This window comes from Drosophila montana, unplaced genomic scaffold (assembly GCF_035044405.1).
Source record: "Drosophila montana isolate Dmon_TW-CO22-7 unplaced genomic scaffold, ASM3504440v1 contig_3200_1, whole genome shotgun sequence".
Lineage (NCBI taxonomy): Eukaryota > Metazoa > Arthropoda > Insecta > Diptera > Drosophilidae > Drosophila > Drosophila montana.
This window is the reverse complement of record NW_026998080.1, coordinates 5600982-5616824: the sequence shown is the minus strand read 5'-3', so window position 1 is coordinate 5616824 and position 15843 is coordinate 5600982. Positions and strand designations below refer to the sequence as shown.

General features: G+C 45.2%; 4 protein-coding genes across 6 annotated transcripts; 3 read left to right on the top strand and 1 right to left on the bottom strand.

Annotated features, from left to right (window-relative positions):
- Positions 1-26: 26 nt before the first annotated feature.
- Positions 27-2198, top strand: az2. Its single transcript, XM_064686635.1, has 4 exons — positions 27-483; positions 545-622; positions 700-1062; positions 1122-2198. The coding sequence occupies exons 1-4, from the start codon at positions 124-126 to the stop codon at positions 2142-2144; spliced, it is 1824 nt and encodes a 607-aa protein (XP_064542705.1). The 5' UTR covers positions 27-123; the 3' UTR covers positions 2145-2198.
- Positions 2177-3909, top strand: mEFTu2 (mitochondrial translation elongation factor Tu 2). The gene is made up of 3 exons (XM_064686639.1): positions 2177-2756; positions 2810-3575; positions 3630-3909. The coding sequence occupies exons 1-3, from the start codon at positions 2337-2339 to the stop codon at positions 3827-3829; spliced, it is 1386 nt and encodes a 461-aa protein (XP_064542709.1). The 5' UTR covers positions 2177-2336; the 3' UTR covers positions 3830-3909.
- didum (dilute class unconventional myosin) lies at positions 3819-12161 on the bottom strand. 3 transcript variants are annotated; one of them, XM_064686629.1, is made up of 17 exons: positions 11694-12147; positions 10307-11120; positions 10006-10244; positions 9455-9943; positions 9302-9395; positions 9016-9245; positions 8840-8863; positions 8626-8739; positions 7678-8564; positions 7075-7619; positions 6879-7014; positions 6658-6755; positions 5861-6572; positions 5668-5799; positions 5089-5611; positions 4794-5018; positions 3819-4737 (listed from the first exon to the last, which is right to left on the bottom strand). In XM_064686629.1, exons 1-17 carry the CDS (start codon positions 11721-11723, stop codon positions 4600-4602), a joined length of 5430 nt encoding a protein of 1809 aa, XP_064542699.1. In that variant the 5' UTR covers positions 11724-12147; the 3' UTR covers positions 3819-4599. The 3 variants fall into 3 exon arrangements, with proteins under 3 accessions (XP_064542699.1, XP_064542700.1, XP_064542701.1); XM_064686630.1 differs by lacking the exon at positions 8840-8863 and having other exon boundaries at positions 11694-12145; XM_064686631.1 differs by lacking the exons at positions 3819-4737; positions 4794-5018; positions 5089-5611; positions 5668-5799; positions 6658-6755 and having other exon boundaries at positions 6387-6572; positions 11694-12161.
- A 259-nt stretch (positions 12162-12420) lies between these two features.
- Positions 12421-15574, top strand: dpa (disc proliferation abnormal). Its single transcript, XM_064686634.1, has 7 exons — positions 12421-12599; positions 12661-12971; positions 13039-13961; positions 14028-14399; positions 14455-14821; positions 14882-15334; positions 15397-15574. The coding sequence occupies exons 1-7, from the start codon at positions 12527-12529 to the stop codon at positions 15490-15492; spliced, it is 2595 nt and encodes an 864-aa protein (XP_064542704.1). The 5' UTR covers positions 12421-12526; the 3' UTR covers positions 15493-15574.
- Positions 15575-15843: the final 269 nt, after the last annotated feature.

The following is a 15843-nucleotide window of genomic DNA, read 5'->3' as shown; positions in this document are numbered from 1 at the left end:
CTTAAACAGCTGATGACTCTTATCGATAACACATTCTTTGATCAACCATCTGAAGTTGCAACAATTAAAATTTGTTTATGATTGTTTATATTAAATAATTAACTGCATATAAATGTGGTAAATATGTTGAAAATGGTGATTTGTGGAACAGTCCTGGTGCGCAATAATTACGAAGAGTTTGTTTTGAGCTGTGCGTATTGCAAAACTGATTGCGACGTGGAAGTGAGCCTCGAAAGATGGCAAGAATTCGTCTATCATATAAGAAATGTGCACAAAGTGGAATCGGATGAGGACAAAATTTCCTGTCACAGCAGCCTGGAGTTCAAATCAGAGGCAATGCCAATTGAAAGCGAAACCGATGTTGAAGATGATAATGAAGTTGATAACAAGGATTGTTTAGCTGAAGCAGCATTTGTGGATTTGCCAAACGCATCGACCGACAGAGAAGACGATTACGATAGCGAATACGAGTATGATGAGGAGGTAAGTCTTAATACTGTTCAAACACGCAATATAAATAAATAAATTACTTACGTTCAATTAGATGGCAGTGGAATCTGAAGGCGATGCTTCTAGAATCGACGCTGATTGCATCAAAAAGAGCTTTACACCAACCGTGAAAGTAAGCACTTTAATCTATTTGCTTAAGGAAAACTCAATGATTTAAAAAAGTTATATTCCACATATAAATGTATTTAGTTTAATCCCACATTTTATCGACGCAATCCACGGATCACGCAATTCATTGAACTCTATAAAGGACATCCTTGTCTCTGGGATCCCAAGAACTCTTCGTTTAAGGACAAGGAGAAACGCACAGCTGCCTACGCTACATTAATTGATCAGCTAAAAACTACCATAAATGTTCATCTTACTCATTACAAGCTTAAGAAATGTATAGCCAGCCTCCATAGCCAGTACGCGACTATAAGCCGTCAGAAGCGTACCAAAAAATTAACAAAATTACCTCTGTATTATCATGAAATGTATAGTTTCCTAGGGAAACGCTGTGATGTGGACGAGGCGGAGAGCGATATTGAAAGCGGCGACAACAAAATTAAGGTTAGTCAGACTTGAAGAAAATATTTCCATTTATTGTAAAATTATTATCTTTTGGATAGTTGGTGTTTACAGAAACGAATCAGCTGACAACACACTTTATAGAGCTGTATTCGAAATTTCCACAATTGTACGATCCGGCGCACAAGGATTTCGCCAATCTAAATGTTCGCAAATCAGCCTACATAGAAATGACTGACCTGCTGGCCACAGAGATCCCCCTGGGCATTATTACCCACTATGATGTTTATGACAGTGTGCTGTATCTACGGCAATGGTATTCCCGCAAAATCAAAGGCCTCACGGAGACGCAGACGATCGGCTTATTAAAGGCTGAGAAAAGTTACATCGAGAAATGCAAGAGTTTCCTCAGAACGAAAACATTCCGCCAAAAAATACCGTGTAACGTGTGCCAGACCAGCTTCAGCACGGATCACGCCCTGCAGGCGCACCAGTACAGAGTCCATAAGTTGGGTGACGGCGGCTGGTTTAAGTGCAGCTGTTGTGAGAATCATTTCGAGCGACGTTGTCATCTACAACAGCACAATCAGCGCGTGCACATGGGCAAGACATTCAGCTGCAGTTTGTGCGAGCGCAGCTTTGCATTTTCTAGCCAACTGAGCAGTCACATGCGCACCCACGACGACACCCACATAGCCAAGCCATTTGTGTGTGAGTTCTGTGGCAAATCTTTTAAGCAAAAGATTCAAATGAGCAACCATGTGACCGCTGTGCATACCAAAATTCGGGCATTCAAGTGCACTATGTGTCCCAAGGATTTTCTAACCAAACGAGATCTCAAGGATCACATCAAGGCGCACCTCAATATACGTGATAAAGTATGCGAGGTCTGCCAAAAAGCGTTTACCAATGCAAATGCATTGGTCAAGCATCGTCACATCCACAAGGAGAAGACGCTGCAGTGCAGCCTATGCAATACCAGGTTTTCGGAGCGCGTTAGCCTGGGAGTTCATATGAAGCGTACGCATAAAATCATACGAAATAGCTCAAAAGTTGCGGAAGCAACGGAAACCGCATTGTATTCAAACACATTCCCACAATCAGAAGATGTTTCAAATAAATAATAAAAAAAACACTCCCAAAAATTTCCCATTCGGAATATGTTAGTTTGAATAAAATTCCTTTTTTGGCTTTGGCTCTTTTACAACACTGCAATTGCGGCAACAGCACCGAAGAAATCAGCTGCTTTTGTTTTGATTGGACTACGCGGCGTGCGAGTTGACGACGAACGATTACGTGCATCGTTGTTGCTGACTATGAGAGGTCTTCTGGTTAAATTGTGGACTCAATGCAACACAGGCGCTCTAAAGAGGCTGAACAGTGCGTTGACCTCCACTGCCAGTGGCCGCACATTCAGCAGGCACTGGGCTAATTCCCGTTTATTTGCCACCAGTATTAAAGACAACCCGACACCGGATCCCGGTCAACGTGAGCGGCCACACTGTAATGTGGGCACCATTGGGCATGTGGATCACGGCAAGACGACACTGACGGCGGCAATTACCAAAATCCTATCAAAAAAGGGTCTGGCCGACTATGTGCCCTATGAACAAATCGACCGTGCGCCCGAGGAAAAGGCCCGCGGCATAACCATAAATGCCTGCCACATTGGATATGCAACCGCGGAACGCACCTACGCACACACCGACTGTCCGGGTCATGCGGATTACATCAAGGTAAGTTTTCATATGTATTTATAGCTACCTAACTTAATCAGATTGCTTTGTAGAACATGATTTCGGGTGCCTCCCAAATGGATGGAGCCATATTAGTGGTGGCCGCTACGGACGGACAAATGCCCCAAACACGTGAGCACTTGCTGCTGGCCAAACAGGTTGGCATACAGCGTATTGTGGTGTTTATTAACAAGGCGGATCTGGTCGACCAGGAGGTGCTCGAGTTGGTAGAGATTGAAATGCGAGAAATGTTGTCGGACTTTGGCTTCGATGGCGTCAACAGTCCAGTGATATGTGGCTCTGCATTATTAGCTCTACGCGACGATCAGTCTAAGTTTGGTGTCCCCGCCATTGAGCAGCTGTTGCAGCACTGCGACACGTATATACCGACACCCCAGCGGGATGTCAAGGCACCCTTTATCCTGCCCATTGATAATGCATTTACGGTGCCCGGACGCGGCACGGTTGTGGTGGGCACCATTAAACGCGGCACGATAGCGCGCAATGCCGAAGCCGATCTGCTGGGCTTCAGCCAGAACCTAAAGACCACCGTCAGTGACATTCAGATCTTTCGCAAGAGTGTGCCGCAAGCACTGGCCGGCGATAATGTGGGCGCCCTGTTGCGTGGCATTAAAATTTCATCTGTAGAGCGCGGCATGCTGCTATGTGCGACGGGCTCTGAGGATATATCCAATCATTTTGAAGGCTCCATGTATTTGTTGTCTCGTGCTGAGGGTGGACGCTTCAAGCCCATGCTATCCAAGTACATACAGCAGCTATTCAGCATGACATGGAATCTGCCAGCACGCATTGATATGGGTAAGTTCTTAATGGGATAATTCCAAAGTACGTTCACAACCTAACTCCTTGCAGTGCCCAACGAATCTATGTTGATGCCCGGCGAGCATGGTCAGGTGCGCGTCACATTGCTGCGCAAAATGGTCATGACGCCGGGTCAGGCCTTTACAATACGCGAGAATGGAGCCACTGTGGCAACGGGCATGATAAACCGCCGTCTGCCATCTCTCGATTTGCCCAAGAATAAGCTTTCCAAGGCGCCGGTAATTTGCTAATAGCTTTTATTGTACAAATTCTTGCGTTAAATTTTATTGTACACGTGTATTTAATATAAATTTGTCATATATCAAACAAATGCCAAAGCTTATTTTTATTGTTTGATTAAGCCCAGTTCGGTTTGGGGTTTCGTTCTTCAAAACACGCTAATACATATAACTTACAAAAAATATGAGAATACATAAATCGAATACAGCATCGTTACAAATATAGCGCTCTATGATATATATATATATATACTTATATATATAAATATATAAGTACTTATTATCTTAACAAGTCTCTATATTCCAAACGTTTAAGGCAACAAATCGGCCATTGTATACATAGATTTTTATAACATTTCAATGTTCATTAAGTACATTTCAACTATATGAATACGTTTTTCTTTTCATTTAATGTATAAGTTAAGGTACAAGGTTAATTTATTATTGCAACTTAGGAATGCTTTTTGCTGGAGTTTTACTCCCTCATTTATAATTACAAATAAGTTTCTTATATTGCATTGGTTCAAACCCGTTTTTAACAAGCTACTACAAAACTAAAAAAAATTGGCAAAAATGGCTAGCAGTACGGGTCCAAAAAAAAGGGATGTGAATCGTCGGTAGTTAGGGGTTTCGTTTCTCATTAAACTAAACAGGAACTACATTTACGCACTTAGACTTCTCACTACAATTAGCTAGGACTCGTATAACACAAAACAAAATCAAGTCACGTCAAATGGCAACATTCAAAATAATTGGTTGAAACGCGCACTCGCATACAAAATTTATATTTTTGTGAGGAATTCGTCGAGATTTAAATGCGGCGGCAACTCGATCTCCTCCAGTTTGATGTCGCTGTACTTGAACACCACCTTAAAGGGATGTATGAAATTTTGATCCATTGTAAACTCATCGCTCTTGGACTGAAAGTGAAAGCGTATTGTAGTAAATGTGTGAATGGAATTGTGCTCAGCTTTACCATTTCCCGCGCATTCAATTTCTGTGTTAGCTTATCCAGAAATACATTGGTTATTTCGCTTTCGTAATCATCCAGCTTGTAGGATTTCATGACCTTTAACACCTGGGCGGTGTTAAGCGACGTGCACAGATCACAAATGGTTTGCACATCTTCCTCACTCTTTCGAGACTGCAGCAACTGGGATACTTGATTCAATGGTGCCAATGGCAACAGCACCTCATTTGACTGCAGCATACAACAAAAATTGAATATTTAAGCTGATAGTGGACAGACAACTGACAATCATGAAACTCACCATCTTCTTGTCGCGAACCCAATCCTCAATGCAGCCCAGATTATAGCGAATTATCATGCCCGTTTCCCACATACAGATGTCGCCGCGCAGCATCAAACAGTTGAGCGCGACTGCGCAAACAAAGTACAAGAGCTGGCTAAATATCTGCTCAGCATAGACACTATCCAAGCCAAAGTGCTGGAATTGCTTGTAAAAGTGCTCCAGTTGGCCAATCAGCTGCTTCCAGGCAGGCACATTTCCATGCTCGGGTGATGATGAGGAATCTGTGTTTCGATTGCGCATCCCATGTGCATGGCGAGTGCGTTGTATCTCATCGTTGTTTAATATGGCCGGCACGATCTTGGGATCCAGCAGGCCCTGTATCTGCATAACTAGCGCCTGATATAGATTCACAATTAGATCGAGTATAACGCGTCGGTATTCGTAGAGATTGAAATTCTTCAATTGCTGTTGATTCTGTTTCTCCGTATTAAATTTAACGTATTCCTCAACATCGCCGTATTGCTTTAACAAATTCAGCAGTCTGCAAATTGATGAAAACTATAGAAAACTGATTAATCATTCACTTAAAGATCTTACGTTATGGAGTTGACTAGCCAAATGACGCGGTTCTCTATCGGATGGGGGGTCCTATGCATTTTCTTAATTTGCATCACGAATTTACTGAGAAGCTCGCGCACATCTTCATCGGCATTGGTCAGATCGGTATAGCTGCAAATAATTATAAATCGTTGATCAAGTGGATATATATAGAGAAATATTAGTTGTTTACCGAATGCACATAAAGATAAGATAGGCGGGAAAGCCGGGCAGCAGACCGACGACAGTGCGTGGCGTGAGACTATTTAGCAGACGCTGCAAGATCTTGTCCAGGTCGCTGTTGTGGAACTTCATCAGTCCGAGCGGATTTTGAGACTTTTGTTTGGTCACATTGGCGCCCACATCGTTGTTGCTATTGCTGCTATTGGCCGCCTTATTGCGTATCATTTCCTCCTCCAGCTGACTCTCCAGCTTGCCGCCGTCCTGCCTGTACGCCTTCAGCTTGGCATTGGCCAGCTTTAGCTCATCCTGCACCAGCAGGTACTGTGTTATGGCCTTCTTCAGTTCCAGGCGCAAGTAACGATCGTTCTGCTTTAGCGTGTCCATATTGGCCTCATCGAACTCATCGATGCTCTTGAATAGAACCTCCTGCATTTCGTCCTTTTCATTATTGAGCCGCTCGATGGCCTGCGTCATTTCCATCAGTTTGCTGTTGTGCTCCTCTGTAATGGCCTTTAGCTCCGATTCCAACTGCCTGTTGACCAGTTTCTGTGACTGAAATGCTTCCATTATCTCGTGCACATTGCTGGCATCGCTGCCTCGCAGCTGGAGACTCTCCGGTTCAATGGAGCGCAGCGTTTGGCTCTGCTGCAGTAAAACGGCCTTCAATTGGATGCACTCCTCTCGTCGTCTACGCACTTCCTCTTGTAGGGCTGCATGTTGTGCTGTGAACACAAAGGAAAAAGAGGGGGGAGGCAGGGGAAGGGATTGGATATAACAACTGCAATGAAGACCCATGACGAATGTTACCATTGAGCTCGTTGATCTCAACACCGTGTTTAATGCTCGTGCGCAGCTGATCGTAGTCGCTGCGTAGTTTCTCGTTCTCTACCTCAAGCTCGGAGACGCTATGGCAAGTGTGTGGCAATAATATACATAATTGTAATTAGACTAACTATAGGCGTGTGTATGTGTGATTGTGTGTGTGCGAATGTTTTTTCACAACAACTGCCTAAATGCGCGTTACTTACCGGAATGAATCTTCCGTAGGCTTATTGCGACTTGCCAGCTTCACGTACTGCTCCTGCAAGCCCCTGTGCTTCTGCTTCTCCTCCTCGAGTATGGAGCGCAGCTTGACTACAATGCTGGTGCTATCAAAGAATGAATCTACGGGGAGCACAATTACATTAATCAATTATCCAAACTATGTTTATGATTTAGCCGCACCATTCTTATTCATCAACTCCGGGTGTCTGTGTACGTCCAGGGTGTTCTTGGCGGAGCCATAGCCCACATCATCTTCGTTTTGACTGGATGCATTGCTGGCGCTGCGTGTGTGATGCATGCCATAGGCACCGAGGCCATTATGCTGCTGCTGGTAGCGACTGAGCTCCTCCTTAAGCGAATAGTTCTCATTCTCGATCACCTCCTTGTCCTTGATGGCACGCTGATAGGCTTCGTTAAGCTCCTTATTGTCAATTTCGGTTAGCATGCGCTCTTCGCGATCGCGCTGACTGCCCTCCGCACTCTTGGCCATTTCGATCATGGAGTCCACTTGCTTGCGCAGCTCATCGTTCTCCATGCACCACAGTTGCTTCTGATGACTCCACTCCTCCTGCGAATGACCGCTCTCCTCGAGCAATTGCATTTTCTCATCGCGCTCCGATTCCAACTGTTTGTTGAGCGCCTCGATCAGCTTATCCTTATCCAAACAGGCGGCCTTTATGTTCTTAAATTCGTGCTCCAGGTTTTTCTTCATCTCCAGCTTCATTCTACAAACAGGACAAGAATACTTAGGTACATTTAATATAACAATGGGTTTATACATACTTCAGAACGCTAATCTCGCTGGTCTTGTGCTTCAGATTGCTGTTGTCTCGGTTGAGTTCGTCAATGCGCTGCTGCATGGATATGATCTTGTTCTCGAGGCCCATGTACTTGTTCTCCATATGCGATATTGTCTTTGCCTCGGCCTTCATGCGCTTGAACTGGCGACGCGCCAGGAAACGTCGCACCGCCGATTGGCAGACGATGATACTGCGACGACGTTTCTGGTAGGCTCGACGTGCCAGTACACCCCGCACAAAGCGCTGGATCTGCACAGCGCGGTAGTAATCTCTCATGGCAAAGAACCTGTTGCGTGCCAACATACCGCGCGCATATTGCTGTATGCCGGCAACAGAGTGGCACAGACGCAAGTAACGACGGCGGCACAGCCAGCCGCGCGCATACTTGGACAATATGAGAGCAGCGCGCGCCTCACGCAATTTCTGGGCACGCATGCGTGCCATGTAGCCACGTGCGTGCCGCTGTATACCAAATATAATGCCTTGCAGTTTCAGATAGCGACGTCGCTTAATAAAGCGACGGACCACAGACTGCACAATGGTAATGTACTTCTTGCGCAGATTGGCGCGCACTTGCTCCATATAGGCCACCTGTCCGGCCCTAAAGAATATCTGCGTATTGCCAAAACGATATTTGTCCTCGTCCTGTATCCACTTGAGTACAATATTGCGGCAGGATTGTTTCATGTCATTCTTATCGATTTGGTTGCGATGCGCCAGCAGCTGATATCGCATATAGAAATCAGGATAAAGCCAGCGAGAAGGAAATCCGGCTGCTGAGATGCGCACTGTTTCCAGCACACCACAGGCACGCAGCTGTTGAATAATCTTGGCCGTCTCCCACTTGAAGGCAATCTTGTCATCGTTGGGCTGCAATCAGATGGAATGAGTCTTTGTTTATCGTAAGATTTGATAGTAAAGATTGATATACCTTAATACAGCGCACATAATGCGGTGTCGTTGCGTGCAATGTTGAGATCAGCGAAGCCAGGCTCTCTTGGAACTGAGAGCCAACAGTTTTCTTGTGCTGCTTCGATGGCACCACCTGATCAAGTCAAAGAAATTAGCATTAAACATAAACAATACATGGCATCAGTTAAAGCACATAAATTTTAAGTTGTTTATAAGACAAAAACAAAACTAACTCTTCGACGCGTCTCGTTGAGTTGCTGTTGACCCAGTTGGCGATGTGTACATTGGACAGTGGACAGTGGAGAGTGGTTGATGGACAAAAAGCGTATGGAAATACAAATTAGCAATACAAATATTACAATGATCCTAGTTAAGCAGCTATTGGTGGCCCAGCGGTCGCCTCACAAACCTGTTTGCGATTGGCGCTAATCACAACGCGTCCACCCAGTGTGGTGGTGTTCTTATTCGCATCCGTGCCGAGCGTGTCCACCTCTTCGAGCACCATGACCTGTTTGCAGAGCAACATGTTCGACTGTGCCATCACATTGGTTAGCTCCTTGGATACCGTATCGCGATTCTTCTCCAAAAAACCATTCACATCGTACTCAACCGTGTCCGAAAAGTGTTTAATAAAGAAACCTTAAGGATTTTAGATGTGGTTTAGTGCTTATTCAACTAGTTAATGCAGCACTCACTTGTGGTTCCAAAGCGGGGCTTCTCAAAGTGCGGAAACTTGTTACACTTATCCACCAGCTTGCCCGCCCAGCTCTCATCTGAGCCCTTGGGCATCTGCCAAGCAACAAAAGTATTTTAAAGAATGTAAATAAATTTTAGTTCAAGCTACTAACTCTACACTCCTCGTCGAGCAGATCCAGCACGCCCAGGCGTGATTCAATGAGATCAATACATGGCTGATTGTCGTAGAAATCGATCATGGTCCAGGTAATACCCTCCTTAAGGTACTCCTCCTGTTCTAGCTTAAAGACGTGCTGATTGAATTGCTGCTGGAGCTTTTCGTTCGCATAGTTTATGCAAAACTGTTCAAACGAGTTCACCTCGAACGTTTCGAAGCCGTAGATATCGAGCACGCCAATGAAGCTGCACTGTTTGCTACCGTTAAATAAACTCTTGTTCAGCACATTGACAATATACTGAAAGAGCTTCGCATAGATGTGCTTGGCCAAGGCATCCCTTGCGGCCATCGCCATCTCCATATTGTTCGGTATCAGCACATATTCATTAACCGACTCTATCTTACGCATCAACAGCCAGCGACGCAAATCATCAGCATTTATCTTCAGCAGATCTCCAGTTACTTGCAAGTGCAGATCGTTTTGCTAAAATTAGACAAATAGTTAAGAATTGACAATTATTGTTTATACAGCTGCTGGCCACTCACAAAGATATCACACGATTCGGTGTCTGCCTCGTCGCTGCCCTCCTTGTACGTCTTGGACACCTCTATGTTACCCAAATGCAGAATGCCAGCAAGTATTTTGACAATATCGGCAATTTGTTGTATAGAAAAGCCCAGGACAGTCATGGCCTGTACCGTATCATTAAACTGATCTGCATCCGAAACGCGTTCAATATCTGGCGAGCCGCCCATTTTCAAGAACTGATAATTATCCTGATGATCTGCAAGATCAAGATTAGAATATATTTCTAATAGATTTCAATATTTAAAGAACACTTCTTACCCAGCACCAATTCGGGATACTTGGCACGAGCCGCACACAGCTGATAGAATATATGATAGTTGCGCTCGCCCTGCGCCTGGTAGACCACACGAGACTTCTCCAGCAGATACGTGTGCATGGTGGCGCCCTGCAGATACATGACGCCCATGTGATTCGTGAACAGCAGCTTGGTAAATTTGCCGAAACGTGAGCTATTGTCGTTGCGCGTGGTCTTGGCATTGCCAAAGGCCTCCATGATCGGTGAAGATGCCAGCACCTTGCGTTCGACCTGTGTCTCCGACTCGGAGCCGCCAACGGCGGCAAAATAACGCATCGCATATTTGGCGGACACGGTTTTTCCTGCACCCGATTCGCCGCTAACAATGATACTTAGATTACAATTCTCACGCTCCAGTTTCGTGTACGCCTCCTCGGCAAGCGCGAATATGTGCGGCTCCAGTTCGCCCATGGCATGGCCGCGATAGGCGCGTATAATGTTCGGTCCATACAGCGGCAAATCCGCATACGGATTGATGGCCACTAGTATAATGCCGCAATAGGTGTAAATGATTGAGCGCTCACAGAAACGCACTCGCAGATTATACAGAACGCCGGGCTCGTGCAGGTAGGAGAGTGTGGTTAAATCATTTTGGCCCACCAAAATAGCAGGATTACGCAGTGGTGGCAGATCGCTGCCATCTGTTTTCAGTTTAATCTCTGTCAAGGCGCCCGATTCAGTTTGAATTTTCAATACGCCGGCACCTTGGCGATAGCTCTCCTCCAACGTGGCGCTCTCCCACACCTGTTCCGCATGGGGTATCCAAATCTTGGAACCCTAAAAAAGAGAAGGAGAGAGTTGTGTATCCAAACATTGAACATGACCTGGGACAAGTTTACAACTATTGCGGCTCAATGCCAGGCAACTTGAGCCGCCTAAAGCCAGAGCTTGTCCTCTCTTCCCTCTACCCAACACACACACACACACATAAACATGCTAGTGTCTATTGTAATTGAAGCCAACGCACGCAAGCAAGACACGCGCTTATCAGCGCGAAAGTTCTGATAAGAATGTGATTCATTTCTAATATATTTTCTTGCCTATAAATGCACCATGACTCTGCCATGACATCAATAGGGGCTGTTATAGGCGAAGAAGCGAGCGCGCAAGGTGCTTGTAAAAAATTAAGAAATGCAAAAATGAAATTATCGCACAAGCACACACGCTCACACATACATACATATGCATGCAGCGCACGTTGTTATTGTTATTATGTATGCGTTTTTATAAGCCCCCATTCTTAACACTATGGGGCGCTGAGCTCGACGACGACGACGACGACGACGACGACAGCAGCGTGGAATTGCCAACAATGCACTTGTGGGGCATCAATATAATGTGTAAATGTACCTTTGCGTATAGCATCTCCTCGCTTGACATGATTACAGCCTGTCCGAGTGCCCAAGTACAGCTTCGGGCACTTAATACACTCTACGCACCGCTCTACTCCGGCAACGGCAACAACGAGGCGATTGCTAAGCGCATAAAACCCGTTAGTATTTGTCTTCTCAATTCCAAAATTAGGTTAAGCAAATTTGACTTTTTCCCTTTATGTCTGTCTATTATTTATATTTCTTTTTTTTCGGCTTATATTATTTTTCACTTTTGTGTAATTATAGAACCATTGTTAAGAATTTGAAATACTTTAAATTTATAACGTTGAGCCAGACTGATTTTTAAAAATAAAATGTAGATATATGTTCTGTTACATTGGTAATTTAGAAGACACTGCTAACAAAAACAGAATTCGCCTCGTCGCCGCCTCTAAACTGACTCTGACTGACGTAGAATGTTGTGTTGCCAAAAAGGGCAGGGTTGCCACATGGCTCCACAGTTTAGGCCAAGTAAACAAAGTTACAAATGGTAGGGATTTATTATAAATAGACTGGTGTCATATTTGAAAATGCGCATTTACAATTTTAAAACTCAAAATCTATATCATTATTAAATAGAATTTTCGAATTGAAGGTTTTCGCGGCAACAGTTTACAAGACATTTTTCAACACTACACTTACCAGCAGCCATTTGGCAACACTGCGCGTCTGCGTCACAGCTGCAACTGTCAACATTTCCCGCGCAAAGCCAAAGACGGCGCGTTGTCCACAGCCTCGTCAACAAACAGATTGAAAAGTGCTGCTATTTGTTGTGGAACACGTAAAACTGATATATAAAACTCAGAAAAAATGTCAAGTCCCGCTCGTTCGCCCAGTGTCGGATCTGGCACACCAAAACAAGGAGCGCGTACTCCCACCCGAGGTAAGTTTTTGATTAGGCTTTCTGATTACAAAATTTGCCATGTACATAAATTTCCATGCAGGCATTGCCGCACAGGATGTGGATACGCCCATGCGTATGGGCCCTGGCCGTGTGCCTGGTCGGCCCTCGGATAACATTAGTCTGCCGCCCACGTCGCCGGCTAATGTTAGCTTGCCCGCCACGAGTCCAGCGCGTGGTTTGGGCGGCATGAGTGAGATTGATTTGAGTTCGCCCCTTAACTACGGCACTCCCAGCTCCATGGGCTCGATACGTACACCGCGTTCCGGCATTCGTGGAACACCATTACGTGCGCGCCCAGATATACGCACGGATAAGCGCATGCGTCAAGTGGCCATTGGCGGCACCTCGGGGGTAAGTAGGAAGCTAAACTATTTACTTTGACTTTGAGTATTTAAATTCAATGTGTTTACCATTGCAGCTGGAACCCATAGCCGAGAAGGGATCAGAAGCGACAGATCCGGTATCCGAGTCCTCGGCAGCGCCACAACTGGTCGTCTGGGGCACCAATGTGGTTGTTAGCCAATGCAAGTCCACGTTTAAATCGTTTATTATGCGCTTCATCGATCCAAGTGCCGAGCAGGATGAAATTTCCGAAAACATTGATGTCAATCAGCCGTTGTATCTTCAAAAGTTGGAGGAGATTCACACACTGGAGGAGCCCTATCTAAATCTCAATTGCGCACATTTAAAAACTTTCGATCAGGATTTATATCGACAATTGATCTGCTATCCACAGGAAGTAATACCCGGCTTTGACATGGCCATTAACGAGATGTTCTTTGAGCGTTATCCGGCCGCCCTGTTGGAGCATCAGATTCAGGTACGTCCCTTCAATGCGGATAAGACGCGCAACATGCGCTCTCTGAACCCAGAGGATATGGATCAGTTGATCAGTATTAGCGGCATGGTTATTCGCTCCTCGAACGTCATACCGGAAATGCGTGAGGCGTTCTTCATGTGCAACATTTGCTCCTTCTGCACCACCGTCGAGGTGGATCGTGGGCGCATTGCGCAACCAACACTGTGCACAAACTGCAACACCAATCACTGCTTCCGGATCATACACAATCGCAGCGAGTTTACGGACAAACAGCTCATAAAGCTGCAGGAATCACCCGATGACATGGCTGCCGGACAGACACCACACAATGTCTTGTTATATGCACACAACGATCTGGTGGATAAAGTGCAGCCTGGCGATCGCATTACTGTCACTGGCATCTATCGAGCCACGCCCCTGAGGGGTAAGGGACCGAATGTGAAGAGCGTGTACAAGACGCACGTCGATGTGGTGCATTTCCGTAAGGTAGACAACAAGCGTCTGTACGAGGAGGAGGAGGGGTGAGTTTCTATTTAATTAGTATTTACATATTGATTTTGGCTAAAGTATTTCCTTTTTGCTTGCAGCAAGGACCACATCTTTCCACCGGAACGCATTGAGCTGCTACAATTGCTGTCGAGGAAGCCCGATATATACGATCGTTTGGCACGCGCCATTGCGCCTTCGATTTACGAAAACGATGACATCAAGAAGGGCATTTTGCTGCAGCTCTTTGGCGGCACGAAGAAGAAGCACTCGACACTTGGCCGCCAAAACTTTAGATCAGAGATACATCTGCTGCTTTGCGGCGATCCCGGCACATCCAAATCACAAATGCTGCAGTACGTCTATAATCTGGTGCCACGTTCGCAATATACCTCCGGCCGTGGCTCTTCCGCTGTAGGCTTGACTGCTTATGTGACCAAAGATCCGGAGACACGCCAATTGGTCTTGCAAACGTACGTAATTTAAATACTTATTTGAATTTTATTAAAAATATCTATTATATATTAGGGGCGCTCTCGTTCTGGCCGATAACGGCGTCTGTTGCATAGATGAATTTGATAAGATGAACGATTCCACGCGCAGTGTGCTGCACGAGGTGATGGAGCAGCAGACTCTGAGCATTGCCAAAGCTGGTATCATTTGTCAACTGAATGCACGCACTTCTATATTGGCCGCCGCCAATCCCGCCGAGTCACAGTGGAACAAACGCAAAAATATTATCGACAATGTGCAGTTGCCACATACGCTGCTGTCGCGATTTGATTTGATTTTCCTGGTATTGGACCCACAAGATGAGCTCTTCGACAAGCGCTTGGCCAGCCATTTGGTATCCCTTTACTATGTAACCCGTCACGAGGAGGAGGACACTATGTTTGTAAGCCTTAAGATTTAAGACCTCACGTCTGCCAGTTTGTATTTATCCCTGCTATTACAGGATATGAGCGTGCTGCGTGACTACATTGCCTATGCCCGAGAGCACCTCTCGCCTACACTGTCGGATGAGGCACAACAGCGTCTGATTCAGGCGTACGTGGACATGCGCAAGGTGGGCGCTGGTCGCGGTCAAATTTCGGCTTATCCACGGCAACTGGAAAGCTTGATACGCCTGTCGGAGGCGCACGCCAAGGTGCGGCTAAGCAATGCTGTTGAATTGCAAGATGTTGAGGAGGCCTGGCGACTGCATCGCGAGGCACTGAAACAATCGGCAACAGATCCGTTGTCGGGTAAAATCGATGTTGGCATCCTCACCACTGGCTTGTCCACAGCAGCTCGCAAGAAGCGCGCTGATCTGGTGGCTGCCATCAAAGAGAATCTTAAAAAGAAGGGTAAAGTACCGACAGTGCCGTACCAGAAGCTATTTAAGGAGATTAAGGAAGGCTCCCAGATTGTAAGTTCTTTGTTGAAATTCCATTGAATTAAAAGATATATTAATTTCATTCTTATTTTTAGATGATTACGCGCGAACAGTTTGAAGATGCCCTTAAAGAGGTGCAAGATGAGGGCGCGATAGTGGTTATGGGCAAGAACACTATACGAATTTGTTAATTTCATTGCTGCATAAAAACATTCATTCAGTCATTCCTAGTCTTAAGAAAACAGTTTTTAAATAAAGTTCACGATTTTGTAATTATGCATTAGGGTTGCTTTAACGGCAAATCTGTTTTCGTTAAGTGCTGTCCGATAAGTTTTTGACGCCGATTAATTTAATGTAAATAAAAAGACTGTTACCGCATTATGTGCGTAAACCAAGGTGTTGAAAAATTAGGTTTCCACCATTCTTTAAATATCTTAATTCAGGGATAATGGCCCCCAAAACCGCATATACAAGATTAAAGCCTATAATTTCACCAATTGTGAAAATTTTATGAAAATCGTCGGTACCGTTTTTTAAATATT

Bases quoted from the DNA above. Each gene is read 5' to 3' on its own strand.
- az2 (XM_064686635.1), top strand. From the start codon at position 124: ATGTTGAAAATGGTGATTTGTGGAACAGTCCTGGTGCGCAATAATTAC. The intron at 484-544 runs GTAAGTCTTAAT...ACGTTCAATTAG, and splicing joins AATACGAGTATGATGAGGAG to ATGGCAGTGGAATCTGAAGG. The intron at 623-699 runs GTAAGCACTTTA...AAATGTATTTAG, and splicing joins GCTTTACACCAACCGTGAAA to TTTAATCCCACATTTTATCG.
- didum (XM_064686629.1), bottom strand. From the start codon at position 11,723: ATGTCAAGCGAGGAGATGCTATACGCAAAG. The intron at 7,015-7,074 runs GTGCGGCTAAAT...TGCTCCCCGTAG, and splicing joins GGAGTTGATGAATAAGAATG to ATTCATTCTTTGATAGCACC. The intron at 5,800-5,860 runs GTAAACAACTAA...AATTATTTGCAG, and splicing joins CTTATCTTTATGTGCATTCG to CTATACCGATCTGACCAATG.
- mEFTu2 (XM_064686639.1), top strand. From the start codon at position 2,337: ATGAGAGGTCTTCTGGTTAAATTGTGGACTCAATGCAACACAGGCGCT. The intron at 2,757-2,809 runs GTAAGTTTTCAT...ATTGCTTTGTAG, and splicing joins GTCATGCGGATTACATCAAG to AACATGATTTCGGGTGCCTC. The intron at 3,576-3,629 runs GTAAGTTCTTAA...AACTCCTTGCAG, and splicing joins GCCAGCACGCATTGATATGG to TGCCCAACGAATCTATGTTG.
- dpa (XM_064686634.1), top strand. From the start codon at position 12,527: ATGTCAAGTCCCGCTCGTTCGCCCAGTGTCGGATCTGGCACACCAAAA. The intron at 12,600-12,660 runs GTAAGTTTTTGA...ATTTCCATGCAG, and splicing joins AGCGCGTACTCCCACCCGAG to GCATTGCCGCACAGGATGTG. The intron at 12,972-13,038 runs GTAAGTAGGAAG...TTACCATTGCAG, and splicing joins CCATTGGCGGCACCTCGGGG to CTGGAACCCATAGCCGAGAA.